We start from the raw sequence: 19,668 nt of genomic DNA, 5'->3' as shown, positions 1-19,668 counted from the left end.
CGAGATATCTCTATTCTAAATTTTCTATGCCCATATTTGCAGAGTTTATTCCTGAGGATACGACGAAGGCCGAGATAAAACTTAAAGAGAAGCCTCAACCGAAGGAAACGAAGCCGGAAATAGTCGAGGAAAGAATTATAGAAGAAGACCGCCATGTGATCGATGTTACCGTCACAAAAGAAGCCAAAAAAGGTGCTTCCGTAATACTCGAGTCGAAGGAGATTCCCGAGTTGGAATGGGACATCAGGCAGGTCATCGAGAAAGAGGTGACTGTCGAGAGTACGGGGTACGAAACAGAGCTGATCTCGATTCCGTCTAAGCCGGCTGAGGTCACTATTACAACGGAAAGCATCGTCACGAAACCTGAAAAGGAGGAGATTATCGAGGAGAAAATAGAGCTTAAGCAGCCCGAACGGCAGAGGCAAGCTGAGGAGGAGAAGCAGATTACGATTATTCAGAAGGTTGAAGAGGAGAGAAAGCGGCATGATATCATCATCCAGGCAATATCAGAGAAAGGTATCACAGAGATCCACCTACGCAAGGCACCCGAGCACGCCGATGAATTCACTGTCCCGATTGATGATGAGTTCTGCAAAGAGTTTGATATTGCCCCCCAAAGGTCACACAAATCTGACATTTCGTTCAGTGACATAACACCAATGTACATCACCACAGTTCAAGGGTTCGAATCCGCTCAACCCAAGGATTCTACGCAAGTAGAACCTAAATCAGCTAAGCCGGGTCTTACGCCTTTGGCATCCATCTCCCTTAGCGAAACACTACTTCATGATACCACGAGTCCACTGCCTAAAGACAAAATATTCGAACTTGTCCCAGATAAACAGATAGACACATTGCACACGTTAATCGTCCAGGAAAAACATTCTTTCGAGGAGACATCCCCATACAATGCTGTAATTCCCGAAGAAAGGCAGGCCCAGCTGGACGTTTTGTTGCAAACGCCACTGCACATTGAGGACACCCTCACCAATGAAAAGATTACTGACACTACTATTAAACTACCTGTAACTTCTCAGGCCCAGGTTGACTTACTTTCTCACAGGGCCTTGCAGGTAGTTAGAACACACTATGACGAAAAAGAGCAAAGTATTGAGCAAGTGCGTCCAGCTTCGATACAGCTTCAATCCATTTCTAACCTCGACGTTATGATAACTCCGGAAAGCTCGGAGCTGCTACCATTGCTTGGCCCTGACGAGAGGCCTTCACAGATTGCTGATTGTAGGCTTCTTCCGTTGAGTGCTCTTCACGTTGAAGAGGCAGTACCTCATGATCACGAAAACGTTTTCATTAGCGAAGTAACTCATTCCGAGAAATCCACTAGCGAAATCGTCGCGCAACATGCGGTTAATGTGGTACAGACGGAATCATCGATGAAAGAAGGCGTCGTTGCTGAGCTGAAAATGCACTCCGCAAGCGCTCGACCATTACTCACCGAACTATATGAGACTATCATTGAAGAAGTTGTACCAGCTAACAAAGAATCGGAGCTCAAAACCATCGCGCCGATCGAATCTATTACTACTTCCAACTTTGATACTGTAAGTGCCCTGCAACAGCAGTATAACACCGAGCTTGACTCTGAAAAGATACTAGTAAGCGAGGAAGTCGTAGTGAAAACTGCAACTGGCAACTTCATTGAAATTACCATTCCGGAGTTGAGTGAAACGGTCCTTTCCGAATCTTTAGGCGAACAACCTGATGATAAAAAGAACTTCCAACAAGGTAAACTCATACAAAATCTGCAAACGGCGATCAATGTTAGTCAGCCTATACAGGGTGATACGGAAGCGCTTTACGTAACCCCTGCTATGCCCGAGCAACATTATATTACACCGGAGCTAATACCACGAATCGCACTGGAGGTCCAGGGGGTACAGACGACAGAACGAGAAGAGCTTATTGATGAAGTGTTTTTGCCGACCGTACAAAAAGCAGCTACTGATGTGGCATTCCAGGAAGCTGTCAGCGTTCTGGCAACACTTACAAGCGAAAAGGAGCTCATACTTTCTAAGGACAAATTGCCTAGAGGTCAAAAGGTGCAACAAAGAGAAATCATAGAAAAACGCAAGGCGGCCGTGGTGACAATCGCTACAACTAACGAAAAAGAGCTCAATATAGAAGATTTTGTTTATGACACGCATAAAGCACTTCCGGACGTTTTGGAACAGACCGCGCTAACGGTAATGCACGTATGCACAGATGAAAAAGAAAATCTGCACCTATCCCAGTCACCTCAAGCAGACCGCGCGCAGTTTGATTTTGTACCTGTTTCACCGTACGAAACAAGCGAAACTATTGCGACAGAAACGGAATCCGACTTTACTAGGGACATTATCAAAGCTAAAACTGCCAAAAACGAGTTCGAGCTTCACAAAACTGCGATTCACGGTGAGCAAATTGCCATTGATAAAGAAACGGACTTTGTTTTATTGGAGTTGACAGGTAAGAAAGCTAAGCCTAAGTTGAGTCCCCTTGAACCTTTAGATGTTGTGCAGACTAGGCCGCAGGAGATCGTTGGCAAATTCGACATTCAACCACCAGAAAATGTCCATGCTGACATTGATTTCGCTGAGCGAATCGCTCTGCAGACTATACAGACCGTAATTCAGGATAGAGAGGGGACGCTTGAGGTATTTAAGCCAAACGAGATAAGCGCTAAAAAGGTGGGGCTGGAGCTCACTCCAGTTGAGGTTCTGGAAAGCTTAGGTTTTTGTCAGGCAAAAGATTATGTTCCAGAAAAGCCGTTAGAGCAAAAACCCAACGTTGAATTGCTGGAAAATCGTACGATGTATATTGAGGAGATCATTTGCATCGAAAGGGAGGAAGGTTGCGAACCTTTGAAGCCTGTGACACAGCAGAAAAATTTCTCTATTATTGAGAGCATGGCTACTGAGGTGACCCAAGTTCAGGCTGATGACAATATTAAGCCCCGCAAAAAGGCCGAACTACCAGAAACTTCTAAGGTTGAAATTCGTTTCTTGCCCAATATTTCCTCAGAGTCATTTGAGACGAGTCAGTACGGGACTACCGGGACCTTGAAAGATGTAACACTTGATAAATCTCAAGCTGATTCCATATTCCAGCTCTCAGAAAGCGCAATCTGTCAACAAGTTGAAAGTGCAATAAAAGAGGAATATTTACCAAAATTTATTGTCCCCGAAGGCCAAAATCTTTGTTTCACTATCGATAATGATCGCTCCATTGAAATACGTGAGAATCAACCCCTTGACAACATTAGCGATTTCATTAAAAAAGATGTTGCAAGCCACCACGCTAGTGTCGATATTGAAATTGCAAAGGCGCTTGAATCGGAAATAACGCGCAGCAATGAGAAAGAGGAAATTTTAGAACGGAAAAAAGCAAACGTGACTCGAATCCGCCCTGCGTTAATGCTTCAGGAGCCTTTGTTGGTGTCTGAGTACCACATGGATAAGGAAGGCATCTTAGAGGGCTCGCCAAAGCCCGAGACACAGAACGTCACTGTACAACGCGTGGTATCTGTGGCTCGCGGAGTTGCTGAAACGCTTTTATTGGAAAGCGAGAGCGTATCGATTGTTGAAAAGGCTAACGAAAAAACGCTTGTCGGTGAGCTGATCCTTGCTCAAGCGCTCTCAACTGAGGCAGTCCAGCCAACGGAAAGCGAAATAGTTATGTCGCACCCGGACCAGCCAGAGACACGAAGGGTAGAAAAGGATTTCATCCATAAACAACCCATAGTTGTTCATGAAGTTACCACCAATGAACTTGAAGGAGGCTTTGTTGTATCAGAACAACTTACCAATAAGGTGCAGCCGCAAATTCTTCAACAAGGTGCAGTCGAAGTGCGTGAAACCAAAAGCCTTGATATGGAAGGCGCATTGGACATCGCAGAAAAAATGCCGGAACTTCAGGCTCAGCCGCAACTCAGCGAGATATCAGCTGTTAATGTTACCGTTCAGACAGCCCTACAGGGAGCACACACATTCGACGTCGTTCCCCAGGACGCAAGTTCGGCAGTAATCGCTCCTGTGGAGGGCCAGCGTGTCGCACAGATTCACATACAGTCCTCATGTGAGTTGGAGTCGGGTCTTGAGGAATTCGTAATACCCGAAACCCATAAGGTGACAACAGCTCCTCTAGATGTACTTCGAGTAGGCCAAGTTGAACAGGTTCAGTCATTCCTCAAAGAGGATATATTTGATAAGTTGAAAGCGGACGAGAAAAAGACCAAAATTGAACTGCTTCTCAAAGAGGCATTGAACGTTGACGTTGTCCAGTTTATGGACAAAGAGGAGAGCTTCAAAAAGATCCTCGAACACAAGTCTGCTAAGGAAGTCCAAGGTGTGCTGGAAGCAATGGAGGTCTATGCTATTGTTCAAGGGAATAAGGAAGGTGTCCTTGAAATTCCAGTCAAACCCGATAGGCATAATATACAACAACGCGGCGTTATTAAAGTGTACCATACGTCTGAACAATTTGCTGTCCAGCCGAACGAGGCCGAAGCCAAGTTCGCTGTTGCAAAACCTCAAACTAAGGGAACTGAAGTGTCATTCGACTTCCTTGAGCCCACAACGATTTCCGAGCAGATTTTGATAGAAACTGAAGTTGTTCTACCGGCTGACGTATTTCCCTCTGTTTTAAATGCTGTTCCTGAAATAAATCCACTTTTCTCGGTAAATGTCCAGTCCTTGCTCGTTGCGGAAAAAGAAAACACACTTTCTCTAACAAAGGCTATTGACAAGACCGCTAGCGTAGACCTCATTCGTGAACATGCACTTGAAGTTGAATTTGTCGCACCGGATCACAGCACTCGATCCTTCGATGTAGTTGACGCAGTGACTGGCAACGCTACGGCAGATCTAATACCACAGTCTGCTTTGGAGATCAATTCCACGCAGTCCGCGTCTAAGGAAGGTTTGTTTACAGAAAAACCGGTATTAGCAGCCAATATCGCTCCATACTTATCGGGATCGCTATCAGGATTGACTGTTATGCAGACAACAGCTGATGATCAGCTAGGGACAGTTGAGGAATTTGCGCCAGCAGAAACCACGGGACATAGATTAATAGATAAACAAACACCTGTTACAGTAAGAGACCTCCAGTCCGGTGAAGTGGCTCGCGTAGAGGCCTTCGAGCTTAAATATATCACAAACAATGCTGAAAGCAATCTTCAAACTTCAAGCGAGATAGCTATTGTCGAGAATGTCCTCGCTGATAAGGAGGATTCACTTAAAGACTTTGTTCAGCGAGACACATCTATTTCAGCTGTAACTATAGAAAAGACAGAAGCTCTCGGTGTGACGATCATTCAGACCGCTGAATTGGAATGCACAAGGGCAGCTGACATACAACCAATCACTCTGCAAGCTTCATCTGATTTTTTGCCACAAATTGGCCTGGGTGTTGCACAAACAGTGCACAGTGTTGATACTGAAGACCTGAAAATTGAACAACCTGAACAGGCTAAGCCAGTAGGTTCTTTTACAAGCAAACATCCGATTCAGATCACTGAGGTTGTTGCTGCTGATTCCAAGGACAATTTACAGCCCGTTGCCAAGAAGCCAGCTGTACAGGCCAAAGGTTCGATACCATTCAGTGAAAGCATTGAAGTAAGCACCTGTCAATTAGTCCATTCGACTGGAGATATGGTAGTTTCAAAAGTGATCACAGACACCGTCCGACAAGATCTACTTCCACAAAATGCAATCAATATAGACAGCATCATTCTAAGTGAAAGGCCAGTAGATTTTCTGGAAAAAGCAGTTGTTACAAAAACGTGCTTGGAAGGCACCAGCGAAGTTAAAAAGCATGCCTTCCATATTCAAGAAACTATTTTGCAGGATAGTAAGGCTGATTTCGAAGTTACAGTGCCTTCTAAGGCGCATGCAGAGCAAGATCTTCTTCTATTAGAAAGCTATCAAACGTCCGAGGTAACAGAGGCACAAAAGGAAGGTGACTTCCAAGCAATTGTACCGTCAGAGCGCAAATCCAAAATTGTTATTCCTACAAAGGAACATATGACAGTGGCACAAACAATCGAGCACGATAACACCAAAATCCTTGAACAAGTAAAGCCGTACACTAGCGCAGCAGACGTTTTGGTTGAAGAATCCATCGGCCTTGACATTAAAGAGGTAATCCCCGGTGAAGGTGAGTTTATCCTTGACACCCAAATATACCCACAAATGCAGCACGCACAAAAAACATTCTGTCAGCTTGCGCACCTTAATGTCAATCAAGTAATTGCCGGCACTGAGTGCAGTGATTTGCAGATCCTTGATTTGCCTGCTGGCAAAAAGGCACAGCTGGGTTTTGTGGAGCACGAAACGCTCGCACGTGAGGAGGTGGTGCCGGCTGACAAGCCTGGGCATTTTAAATCTGAACAGGTAGCACACAACACGGCCAATATCAATCTAATCGCAAAAAGACAACTCGTCATTGGACAGACAGTAACATCAGAGGCGGAGGGTAGCCTTATGCCTGTGCAACTGCCCGAGACTAAGACCGTAAACTTCTGTGTGGTGCTCCAGAGCGGCCTGACTGCTGAGACTGTGATGCCCTCAGAACGCGAAGAACAACTGACCGCGTACTGCGAACCCGTTACGAAAAATGCTTTAGTTGATCTTTCTGTGCATGACCATTCTGTCAGTGTGTGCATGACCTCCACAGCAAGTAAGGAGGAATCGTTTGCGGTCGACGCGGCGCCAGAGAGCACGGCCGACGTCGGACTGGTTCCCCAGGTGGCCGTCAACGCATTTGAGGTCACACCCCAAACCCGCGAGGGCGAGGTAGAGACAGCTTGTTGGGATAAGGGTCGGGCGCGCACTATGCTTGACGTGCTCGAACCCTTCACGACCACAGATACAGTGGTGATCGAGACGGAAGGCGCGTTTGCACCTTGCCAGTTGCCTGACGCACAACACGGCGTAGCCGAGCTGTCTCTGCCGAGCTATCGGTCCCTCAACGTTCAACAGGTGACGCATGCGTACGTCCTCGGCGACGTTGTTTTGAAACGCATAGAAGAATGCACGACCTCACTCGGTATCCTGCCTAATCAGCCCCTAACAATTACAGAGATGGAGGGTCAAGACCAGTTACGGGAGCTAATCCAGGATCAGCCGGTGAGCAAGCGAGCTAACCTCTCTGTCATCGAGACTCAACACATCGGCGTCCGCGCTGATACAGTTGTTCACACGACCGGAGAGTTCGTTTCGAGTATTCTACCGGAGCAACACCAGGCGCGACCTGAGCTGTTGGCCCAAAACACGATCGCCATCGAACAGGTATCGATAGCTGAATATGAAGGCCGTTTTAGCCCTGACAAGCCGCTTTTACAGTCCGCCACCACAGACCTAACGAGGCATCACGCTGTCGCAGTGTCAGAGATGACGCCCGTACAGAAGGAAGAAAGCTTCACGTCAGAGGAGCTTCCGTCAGGTCGCTCAGTTGAGGTCACTATACCTGAGTATAGCGCTATCAATGTGACCGCGACGGAAACCACTGAAGTTCCCGAGGAAGGAGTTACACCCCTATATATGAAACCAGAGAATGCTAAAATTGCCCTTATTCATCAGGAGACAGCTCAGACCATTATCCCTGTCGTTCACGAAAAAGAGCTTGAGTTCGCCAAAAAAGAGATGCCGTTTGAACGTAATGTGCAACCGACCGTCCAGACCAAGCAGGCACTCGAAGTGCTTGAGGTTGGATCTCTTCAGAAGTCTGAGATTCTTCGCACGCTTCCTGTGCCTAAAGCCAGTGTTGCTGAAACTGAAATAATCGCTAGCACAACTGTAGCCGTTACAGATACGGAAGCGATTAACACAGTGGGTACCCATGAACTTTGTCGTTTACCACGTGGGGAGACCGCTGACATGAGTATCCCGTGTGCTGAAGCTGTCTCAGTGATTTCTGTCGAATCCAGCCAAAAAGAAAATGTCTTTATTTCTCCAAAGTTCCCAGCCACCATCGAGGCTAAGTTTAGTGTCCCAACTCGAGATCACGTGTTTGTGCGAAGTATCGAATCTGCAAATAAGGAAGCGCCGCTTGATACATGGGAGATGCCAATGACCTTTGAGGCAAATACTTCCATGCCTGTAAATACAGCCGTTTTAGTACAGCACACTGCCTCTCATCATAAAGAAGGTGAAATGAAAGATTTTAAGAGGCCAGCAGAGCAGCGCCTCGAAACTGAACTAGTTATGCAGGCTCCACTTGAAATACAGGCCGTTATATCCGCAAATCGTGAAGATAAGCTTGAACCTGATGAGGCGCCCATAGAATTTACCGCTGACATCGCAATGAAATTGTCCGCCCCGCTTCACATAATTGAAACAACTTCACAGGACAAAGAAAAAGAATTCGCCCGAGAAGAGCCATATTTTGCCACCGCGAAACGCGATATCTCGCTTTCAGCCAACATTATGGTTCAGCAAATTGTCCCCGAGGAACGCGAAGGTGGATCACCCGAAACGCTAGTGATACGCCCACAAGAGGCGGATACCTCGTTCTCTACACAAGAGTCACTGCAGGTGACCCAACAGACGTTGCCCATAGCCGAGGAAGAACTTCGGCCTAGTCAACTACCTGAAGGCCAGAAAGCTCAGCAAGACCTACTACTCCATAAAGAAGTCAACGTACACGCTGTACAGGCCAACATAAAGGAGATCGCTATGGCGCCATTTAAAACACCAGATACTGTCCATTTAGATTTTACTATTCCGTTGCATGAGCACACTACAGTTCAACTTGCCACATCCACATTTTCTGAGGGAAAATTCGTTCCTAAAGCATTGCCCGCTACGGAAGCTGTTATTTCTCGAATGACCACAACACAGCATGTAACCGTGAGCGAAACAGTACCAGCCCAACTTGAGAGTGATTTGATGCCTGATAAGGCACCAATCAGCCTAAGTGCCGACGTTAAGTTCTTGGCTCAGAAACACCGCATTCAATCCGAGATTATCAGCTGTGCCACGTCCGAGGATTTCACAGTCTCTCCCGAAAAAACGTCAACTGCTGGATTTTCTGTGCCCACTGATGAACATATCGTTATCCAGCACTCTGCTACTCTTCAGAAAGAAACCGAGTTGCTCGAGGAGAAGCCCAGAACGTTCCAGCTTACCGAATTTAGCGTTCCGGAACAGCAAGCTATTATTTCAGAGGAGGTCATTCCTGCAAATAAAGAGGCACTTTTTTCAGAAGACAAAGTGCAGAAGAGACGAGCCGCGGACTTTTCAATTCCATTTGAAGAGAGCATAATTGCTACACAAATAGTTTTGGCTTCTAAAGAGCAGGACTTGCCTGAAGATGTCAAACCTTTCAAAGATACAGCTTTAGTTAAAATACCATTTGACGAGCAAACTTTCATTGTTGAAACCATCGAAACTGTTGCTCAGGATAAGGAGGGTGAATTCGCTAGCCCTAAACCTCCAAAACAAGGTGTTGCCGATCTAAGTATGATCTCTCAAGAGCACATTGGCGTCCAAGATGTAACAAGCGCATTGAAGGAAGAAGAACTGGTGCCTGCGAAGATACCGGAAGGCATACAGACGAATTTCACCATTCCGCTCAAAGACCATGTTTCCGTTACAGAAATTGTGTGCAATACTCAAGAAGAGGAAGTTGATTTCAAGCCAACATTTAGAACTGCATCTGCTTCGCTTGGTTTCACTACAGAAAAGCACATAATCGTAGAAGAGTCGATAGAAAATCTTAAAGAGAGCGAATACACGCCGGATAAGCTAGCCCCTACCACAGAAGCCGCTGTAGAGTTTGAAAGGAAAGACCACATCTGCATTCAGGAAACTACGATTTTGGCTGAAACCGAACAGTTCGAGGGAACGCCTACTAAACGCAATCAAGCTGCATTCAGCGTATCCAGCCAAGAGACGGTTCAAGTGGCTGAGGTCATCACAGAAGATAAAGAGGGCGAATACGTCCCTGAAGGATTACCAGAGAGTCGACAGGCAGGATTCAATCTCACAACTCAGGAAACCTTTGCTGTCGGCGAAATTACTGCGCAAGAGAACGTTCCTGAAGGTCTTGAGTTGAAGGAACCCATCAGCAAGACAGCAAAAGTCTGGTATGACGCCCTAAGTTACATCACAGTTGAGGAAACGCAGCCGACTGACATAGAGGACGTCTTTTATGATGCTGAGGCTCCAACAGATACCGCCCACATTAGTATCGATTCGAAGAAGCATATCGTCATTCAACAAACTATCTCTGAAGACAAAGAAGGCGGTTTTTACCCAGAACAACGTAAAGCTAACACTGCCTCCGTTGTAATTGGCAGCTTCCAGCCTGTTATAGTACAGAAGGTGACCACTACCCAAGAAACTGAAAAGCTTACCCCCTTAAAACTGCCCAAAGGAAAAAATATCGAAAGTGCTATCATTATGCAAGAACACTTGTCGAAGCAAGAGGTGGAAACGGCTCAGAAGGAATCCGAATTCATTCCCAAAGCCCTGCCTGATTCAGATAAAGCTGACTTTAGTGTGGCAACAGCTAAACATATCTCTGTATCAGAGACAGTACATAACGTGGCAGAAATCGAACTTCCCGCTGATGTAAAACCTCTAAAAGGTATAGCTAAGGTTGATCTTGAATCTCAGGAGGTCGGAATCATTGAGGAGACTGTCTTCATTATTAAGGAGGAGGAATTTGAAAGTACTCCAACACCAAAAATGTACACTGCGGATTCTAGTGTGCCTTCATCTGAGCATGTGATCGTTCAATCTGTCACTGCCCACAATAAAGAAGAGACGTTGGCTAGCTTCAGAGCTCCTGACAGTATTCCAACTGACTTCTCAATTACGGCTGCCGAGCACATTGTCTCACAAGAGGTTTTGTTTTCTCTTAAAGAAGACGAATTACAACCAGATAAGAAACCACAGGAAAATGTAGCAAATATGAGCGTTACCTCTGACATCCCAATTCAAGTTGTATCCACAATGTTGCAGGATAAGGAGTGTGAATACACCCCTGGTAAGCTTCCAGAGGGCTTCCAACCCGACGTTGACCTTATCTTTTCGGATTACGTTTTTCAATCTGTCGTTGTTCCTGAAGACCGCGAGCATACTTTGGAAGATGCTCCAAAGCCAAAAACGGGTAGTGCTTCCTTTAGCGTCGTTTCAATCGAGGCTCTTTTGCAGCAACAAACTGAAGCAACCCTTAAGGAAGGTCTTCTTAGAGATTTCCAGGTCCCGGAAGGCGTCACTACTGAGTATGAGATCATTCCAGTTCAACACACCAAAAAAGCACAGGTAGTCTACGGAGAGAAAGAGGATGAGCTTCCTGAACAGAAGCTGCCTACCTTTAAGCAGACGCGCCAATCGTTCGTTACATCCGAACATGTTGCTATTACGGAAACTGAAGTTGACGAACGCGAATCGAACCTGCAGCCTGAGAAACCAGCGACTCTTTCCAAAACTAGCTTTACCATCGAAACAGGCGAAACTTACTCAGTTGAACAGGTACAGCCTGAGTATCGCGAGGAATCGTTCGAAGGTAAATATGAACCTAAGGCGGCTACGGCCTGCGTTAATATCACGCACGAGAAGCATGTCCAGGTGACTGAGGTAACTGGTGAGAATAAGGAAGACGAATTCGTAGCCCCCAAACAACCAAAATCTGCTAACCCAGCAGTATCGTTTGACACTCGCGAGCATATTATGGTTCAGGAAGCTATGACTTCGTTCGAAACAGAAAAATTGCCTCTTTTTGTCATGCAAACAAGTGAAATAGATGTTAAACTAACCGAAAGCCACCACGTCCTCGTACATCAAACTATTACTGAGGTGACAACAAAGGATCTCGAAGAGAAGAAGCCAGTAAGTGATAAAGCTACCGATCATATCGAAATTGCCCAACCAATCGAGATTATTGAGCTCGTTACTGATTACGGAGTAAAACAGCTTCCGGAAATGGAGATCATCGAAGCGACGGCAAGGACAAAAGAACAAAAGAGCACGAAGGGTGTGACGGTTACTATCGAAGAAGAGGATGTACCGGAAGAATCATCGGGAGTAACAATAAAGAAAACAGTTAAGAGAAAAAAATCAGTCAGATTTGCTGAAGCCGGAGATGAACAGGTGGAACAAATAACCGAGGTGCTTCATACATTTAGGCGGGACGAACAGAAGGTTGGTCCTGTCATTGAAGAAGTGTCAGAAGAGTTCGCGGCAGGACCGCAACCTACTCCCATCGTCGAAGAGGCTGAAGAAGAAACGCCGCTCGACAGTAAGACCAAGGCAACTATCGCCGTTGAAGAAGTAATTGGAGAAATTACGCCAGTTGAGCATACGTATAGGATTACAGAACCAGATGAGCAGGAGGAGGTTCAGATATCCGTTACCGTTAAGAAGGATAAAAAGAAAACTCCAATTACTGTGGAATCTGAAGGTGCGCCCGAGATGACTATAACCGAAAAGATCGACCAGCCTGTTCAGATTCTCGAGGAAATCGTTCATTCCGAAGAAATTACTCCAGAAACGGTAATAGTTGCTACCAAAAGTGCGGTCAAGAAAGAAAGTCGCCATATTACGCTCGAATCTCAAACTGTTGAGCTCGATCTTGCCCAAGAAACCCATCAGGAGTTTGCTGTTCTGTCAGAAGAAATGGCTGAAATGTACACATCGCAAGAGGTAACAGTGAGTCGCAAAATAAAGAGCACCAAAGTTCAGCCGGAGGAGCCCCACGCAGAGACCCAAACTGACATCCTGTTAAAGCCAAAGCCTAAACCAAAAGAACAGATGCCTACGGACAAAAAAGGAGATGAACAGAAAGAAGAAACCGCTATGATCGTGTCAGTCAAAAAGGAACCAGAAGAAGAAAAGCCGATTGAAATCGAATCAGTCGTCAGTGACTTTACCATTGCTCAAGAAGTTAAGCGCGAAGTTACCACCGAAACGATCACCACATCTGACGAGAGACCTGCTAAGTTTACAATATTAACAAAAACTAAACCGAAGAAAGAATTAACACCTAAACAAGAGGAGCTAACAGGTCAAATAACACTAAAACCGAAAGCAAAAGAGATATCGCTGCCTAAAGAAGACGACACAGAAATCAAGGAACCTCAATTAACCGTAGAAATACTAGATAGGAAAAAGTCTGACCAGGAAGTTCTGCCGGTTAAAGTAGAATCAGTTGAAGCCGAGTTCGATGTTACCCAGTTTAAGGTGCAGCAAATCGAAGAAACCTCGGGTGTATACCGCGAAACGACCATCGAAGTCGCAAGTGAAGGTGAGGATCGCCCACACGATTTCCGTGAATATAGTACACAAAAACTGCATGAGATTGAAGTTACGCAAGAGGAATTTTCGACAACCAAACCGCTAGAGGACGAAACAGAGGAGGCGAAAATAACGTTCAAGAAAAAGAAGTCCATTCCAAAGATTCCCGAAGGAGATAAAGCAACGAAAGATGATCGAAAAGAAGATACCACCGCTCAAATTTTGGCGAAGAAAAAGCCAAAGGATAAGCATCCCATCGAATTGGATTCTCAGTCTGTTGAGGTTACAGTAATTCAAGAGAAGCCGAAGACTACTGAGATCGTATCAGTCGATAAGCTCAAAAGAGAGCTAGAAGATGATAAAGCAGTTGAAAGTATTAGCCTCAAGCCCAAAAAGAAGGATTCGCTTAAACCTAGTGAGGACATCCGATCTGAAGAAGCGCCATCGGTTGACGTTGCTATTCAGAGGAAGAAAGATGAGACTCGACCTATTGCTGTAGACTCAGAAGGAACGTCCCTAGAAATAACGCAAAAGATTGAAAAGACGCTTACAGTAGAATCGTGGGAAACTGCACAGAGCGTAGAAGAAGCACCGTGCACTTACAAGGAATTCTCAGTTGAGAGTGTCTATGAAGTGCCAGGCAAACCTTCGGAGCTAGCAACGGTAATCTCAATTGAGAAACCGGGAGAAATGGAACAGAGACCTCAAAAAGCCGTGTTGACTATTAAAAAAGAAACTACTCCAAAGGAAAAAGACGTAGAAATCAAGAAGACTACTGATGGCGTAAGTATCCGCAAGAAGAGCGAGGATGAACCGATTGTAGAAAGCGAAGCCCTTTCGACTGATATCACTGTCACTCAGGATACACCTCAGTCTGTAGTGGTCGATAAGGAGGTGCTTAAGAAGGAGATGCCGACGGATAAGGTTGAGGAACAAACTACCAAGATAAAACTACGCCCTAAGAAAAGGCCCTCCATTTCGGCTGACGTTCCTACGAAGGAAGAGGAGGAGAGTGTTGAGTTTGTCATTCGAAAACCAAGTATCAAGCCTGAGGTCCAGAAAGGAATAGAGGCAACTTTAACACAGACTCAAGAGATAAAAACTCTCGATGTCGAGGCCTCGAAGGAGATCGCTATCAGAGAAGAAGTACCAACTGTGGATGAAGAAAAACCCTTAGAAGCCACTCTGAAGCTACAGAAAAAGAAATCAATTTTGGAAGAAACGCCAAAGGTAAGTGAAGACAAGCCACAAGAGGCTGAACTAACCGCCCAAAAAGTTAAGTTAAAAATGAAGCCAAAGCAAGCTAAAGATGTTCAGGAAGAGTTTACGGCACTTATTAAAAAGGAGGAGAAAGATGTTGAAGCCGAGCTCATGTTGCAGCAGGAAGAGTTCACCTCGGAAGCTATTGACATTGAAGTCACTCTAGAGTCGGTTCCTGAGCCTGCTCCTACCGAATATGAGGATACTAGTGAACTAATAGTCCGAAAGCCTGATGAAAAACCTAAGCCACGTGAGCCGAAAATCATTCATAAAGCCCCTGAGAAGGAAGTTGTACCTAAAGTCCGAAGACAGCCTGACGTCATTCGTGAAGAAGACTCATACGAAAGTGAGGGTGACGAGCATGGTAGCGAGCCGGAGGAAGCCGGTGAAGACTTTGTGATAGATGAAACTTGCACGGTACCGATTCGCAAGTCTGGAAGAAAGAAGAAGGCCCCCGAAGAAGCACCAGAAGAGGCAACTGAGCTTGTCATAGACGACTCCAAACTCGGCTCCGATGCTGATGTTGTCAGCTTGCAGCTAAGCGTTCAGAAACCCGGCGTTGAGGAGGTACAGGCGCTTGAAGTAGTTATGAAGAAGCCCGCCGACAAAAAGGTTGAAGGTAAATATAATCAATTAGTTGCAGCATGTGCACAGCGTTTTGTACATGGCGCCGTTTTGGGCAAACAGGAAGGCCTGTCTGCCTAGTATCACCGCTTCAGTCGCTTCCTCCCCATGTTGTCCTCTACGTGTTGTTAGTATCTTTGAAAATTGTTCACACTCAGACACGAAACTATACAGGAGGGTCAGTCACCAGCAACGGACTCCCGTAGCCTCTAGCAACGGGTCTCCCAGTCAGACTAGACAATCTATTTGTGAATGCCTGAGCGTGAATAAACTTGTCATCTTAAATACACTTGTATCGCATATGTGTCCAGTGTCTATAATTGTATCGCCAATGCATGTCACACAATGTTGTGTATACTGTACATTTACACTGTGTCGTCTATTATGCGCCCATCTGTGTAACATGTATATAAATATATATATGTATATATAAGATGTATATAAGTATATATATACATATATACATCTTTTACCTGTATTGTGTTGTCGTTGCTTACATATACGATGTCCTTGTATAAGCGCACTAACCGTCGGTTACCTACTTACCCGATTTGTCCCAGTCGGGATCCTCAGAAGGGCAATGATGATGGTATATCTCGTATTATCACAAAGCCCATTTTTTTTAGATTTTTTATTATATGCAAAAAAGTATTTTTCGTGTATGCTGGAAAGTTTCAGCTACTTATAAAACATTAAGAAAGGTGGAACGGTTTTTGTTGGATTTCGATGGGACCTTTGGACTGTGAGGAAACAGTGTGAATAGCATTAAAGCCTAATGCCAAGCAGATGTCGAGTACATTCTACATTATGTCGGATAGATTCTAAATACAAGTTTTATGTATTCAGAACAAACGGAGGCCACTATCCAAAAGCGAAGGCCCACGCTGAAGGTCCAAAAGGAAGAGGAAGCTAAGGAACCTGTAACTGTGAAGCTTGAGCAAAAGGAGAGTCAGCCATCAGTGGAAGAGACTTTTGATGAAGCGGTCGTACAAATTCCAACTGAGGCTCAGCCGGAGGAAAAAACCGACAAAGCAGCTGAAGAAATTACCATTGAGCAACCGACCGTAATGGAATTGGAGCCACAAACGGTGACGATTAGAAGGAAATCAATAGTGTCTGAAAAAGATAAAAAACCAGAAAAGGAACAGGAGGCCGCATTTAAAGTCAAAGCTAAGCCAAAGGAAAAACCTGAAGAGATAGAAACGGCTGAAGCAGTAACGGTAATATTTAAAAAGGAAGTTAAACCAGCAGAAGAGGTTTCTAGCGAAGAAATTATCTTGAAACCTGAGAAGAAATCAAAGATTGTAGAGGAAGTTGCAGCTGAAGAAATCACAATTAAGAAGGCCACCGTTATCGAAGAAGAGCCCCAGAAAGTTACGTTGAAGAGGCGAAAGTCCTCTGCCAAGCCACTGCCCGAAGAACCTGAAAAAGAAATTGAAGCCGTTTTTAAAATAAAACAAAAACCAGACGAGAAGGTAAAAGTTCCAAAAAAAGTAACCGACGAAGTCAGTGTCACTTTGCAAAAGAAGCCAGAGGTCAAGCCTACCGATGAAACTATTGAAGAAAAGGTGATCATTAGACCTGAGGAAAAGAAGGAAATTGTTGAAGAGGCAGATAAAATTACAATAAAGAAGCCCGTTGTTGTTGAAGAAGAGCCACAGAAGGTAACTTTGAAGAGACGCATATCGTCTGCCAAACCGCAACCGGTAGAAGAGATTAGCTTGCGCAAACCTAGCGTCAAGGAAGAGCCAGAAGAGACAGAAACGACTATTTCATTACCACATAAACCTGTCCCCACGACAGAGGAGGCCGTCAGCGAGGATATTACATTCGAAGTCAAACAAGAAAAACCCGAACCAGTGGTCACAGAGGACACTGCCGCAGAAATGACCATTAAGGAGCATGTCCTTCAAATTAACGACGAAGTTGTTATCCGAGAAGTTGAAGGCGAAGTCACTATAAAGCAACTTGTGGTTGAAGAGAAGGCGGCTGAGGAAAGGGTCATCTTAAAGAAAAAACGAAGGTCAGTGACTTTTGCTGAGATGGAAGAGAAGCCGCAAGACTCGGAGGCCGTATTTAAACTTCCGACGAAACCAATTGAAAAAATGCCGGAAGAGGAAACTGAAAAAGTACAGATTCAGCTCAAACCTAAAGAAGAAAGGCCGAAGCCTGTAGAAGAGGTGGCTGAAGACATCACTATTCAAAAACCTGTTGAAAAGGCTCCTGAACTGAAAGAAGAGGTCGAAAGCGTGCAACTAACAATTAAAAAGAAGGTTCTACACGAAGAAGAAGAGGAAAAGGTATCAATCAAGAAGAAGAGGAAACCTTCGATTACCGTCGAAAGAGAAACGGGTACTAAAGCTTCCTTTGAACTTCTCACAAAGACGGAGGATCACAAAGTGCCCGAAGATACTGAGGGCAGTTTCGAGATCACTGTGCCGGTAAGTTTAACTTAAAATCCCAGAGCGAACGGTGAAAGCTGGATACTTTAAACATACTTTCGTTATATGTTTACTCTTAAAAGCTAATATTCTATGAGTTAATAAGCCCTTAGTTTTTTTTTCTAATAAGGTTAAACCTTAAAATTCGTTAGTTTTCATGTTTTCACACAATGACAGCTTATGTAGGAGTATATACGTTTTTAATAATGGAACTGTCATAAAAAGGACAAGGTTTCCAACTTAATAATGATAATTTAACGTTTGTTATCTTTACAGTCGAAGAAGCCAATCAAACCCGAAGATGTCCCTGCGGAGCCAGCGAGCGCTGATGTAACCATTGAACGAAAGCCTGAGAAGAAGCCTGTGGTAGAAGAGGCAGCTGATCAAATCACTATCAAGAAAAAGGTCGCGGTTGAAGAAGAGGAACAAAAAGTGTCGCTCAAAAGGAAGAAATCCGTTACAGGTGATATAAAGGCTGAATTCAAGATTGAAAAGAAATTTGAAGAAGAACCGCAGCCCGAGGACACAAAGACGTCAGTGGATGTTATAGTCAAATCTACAGTAGATTCCGTAGATGCCTCATTCCAGGTTGTGGAGACAAGCCAGCACGAAGCCATCGAAATGACTTTCGAAGTCACCCAGGTGGAAGATAAGCGTCCTCGGCATTTGGAAGAGGCATCAGACGAAACTAAGGTCATAATCAAGGATATCAAAGAAGCGACAACAGAAGAGGAATCAGAAAAGGTCACTGAACAGTTCCTATTCATTGCGACAACCACGTATATCTCAGAATCTACCGATGAGCTCACAATTGTTGAAGGCGAAAAAGTTCGCGTTATTGAGAAGACTTCGCAAGATCATTGGCTAGTCAAAAAGGTTCTCACGAAGGAGTCGGGCCTTGTTCCACCGGACATACTCAAAGAAGCCGAAGAATACACGCAATATCTGAAAGAGGTACTTGGGGAGAAAATTCTACGTCTTCCAACATTTGGACGTAAGTAATTGAGTTCGATAAGATAAACGTGCCACAAATATAAAAATATTTGGCAGAAGTGTGCATTTTTATAAACGAATAATTATTTCTATTGAGATAATAAGTTGCTTAATCCACTTTTAGGCGTTCGTCCCGGTGATGAGCCAACTGCCCCACGCTTCGTACGTCCTCTACAACCAATTGCAGTGGTTGATGGACAACCAGTTCATATGGTCGCCCAGGTGAGCGGCAATCCTCGTCCCACGATCACGTGGTTTAAACAGACGCAAATTCTCAAGAGTACAGAAGAGTTCACCATATTCTACGATGAAGAAAATGTGACAACTTTGTACATACGGGAATCGTTTCCGGAGGACTCAGGCACCTATACGGTAGTAGCTAAAAATATTGCTGGCTTTGCCTCATGCTCGGCCGAACTGACCGTCGAGGAACCATTCTCTGATCATGGAACGGATTCGGCACCGACATCACGCTTTACGTTGTCGCGTACACCGTCTCTGGTGTCTATGTACGATGCGATTCCGCCCGTCTTCGGACGGCTTCCAGAGAATCGTGTCGTTGAGGAAGGCGATGAACTTACAATTGTCTGTGTACTGTCTGCTGCACCTGAGCCTCACGTGACGCTGTGTCGCAATGGCCAACCGGTGCGGCCGGATCACCGGATCACACAAGAAATGACGCAAAATAATGACATGTTTTGTGTTACTATTAGGTTTAAACAAACTGTCGTTGATGACAGCGACAGCTACGACCTAGTTGCGCAGAACTCCGAGGGAGCCGCCCACGCCAAGTTCACTTTGACCATTACCGAAAAACCGAAAGATGTTGACGAGCAACCCAATTTCACTCAGACATTCCCTGATCAGGTCATTTCAGAAGGAGACACACTGCGTCTTGTCGTTAAAATAACCGGAAAACCAAAACCGATAGTTACCTGGTACTGTGACAAAACCATTATTAAGGAGACACGCACCACCAAAATCACTGAAGAGAATGGAGTCTTCATCCTCGAAACCAATAAAACTACATCGAAACAGAGTGGCGTCTATAAGGTCGTGGCTAAGAACAAACACGGCGAAACATCGACGTCGGCCAAAATAACTATTCAAAG

The 19,668-nt window shown here is 45.0% G+C and overlaps 1 protein-coding gene across 15 annotated transcripts in view; it reads left to right on the top strand.

Moving 5' to 3' along the window:
- The window catches only part of LOC111254245 (uncharacterized), a 143,383-nt gene that overhangs the window by 117,713 nt on the left and 6,002 nt on the right, over positions 1-19,668 (top strand). For 13 of the 15 annotated variants that reach the window (XM_086976117.1, XM_086976113.1, XM_086976112.1 and 10 more), the window contains 4 exons: positions 43-15,117; positions 15,969-17,563; positions 17,840-18,557; positions 18,681-19,667. In XM_086976117.1, the coding sequence (XP_086832243.1) occupies positions 43-15,117; positions 15,969-17,563; positions 17,840-18,557; positions 18,681-19,667 (18,375 nt within the window). The remainder of the gene's footprint in view (positions 1-42; positions 15,118-15,968; positions 17,564-17,839; positions 18,558-18,680; position 19,668) is intronic. The other 2 variants (XM_086976114.1, XM_086976121.1) reach the window with 2 other exon arrangements.

The sequence above is a fragment of the Varroa destructor genome, unplaced genomic scaffold (assembly GCF_002443255.2).
Source record: "Varroa destructor unplaced genomic scaffold, Vdes_3.0 BEIS01000007.1, whole genome shotgun sequence".
Taxonomy (NCBI): domain Eukaryota; kingdom Metazoa; phylum Arthropoda; class Arachnida; order Mesostigmata; family Varroidae; genus Varroa; species Varroa destructor.
Note: the sequence above shows the minus strand (reverse complement) of the source record. Positions and strands in the feature narration are given on the sequence as shown.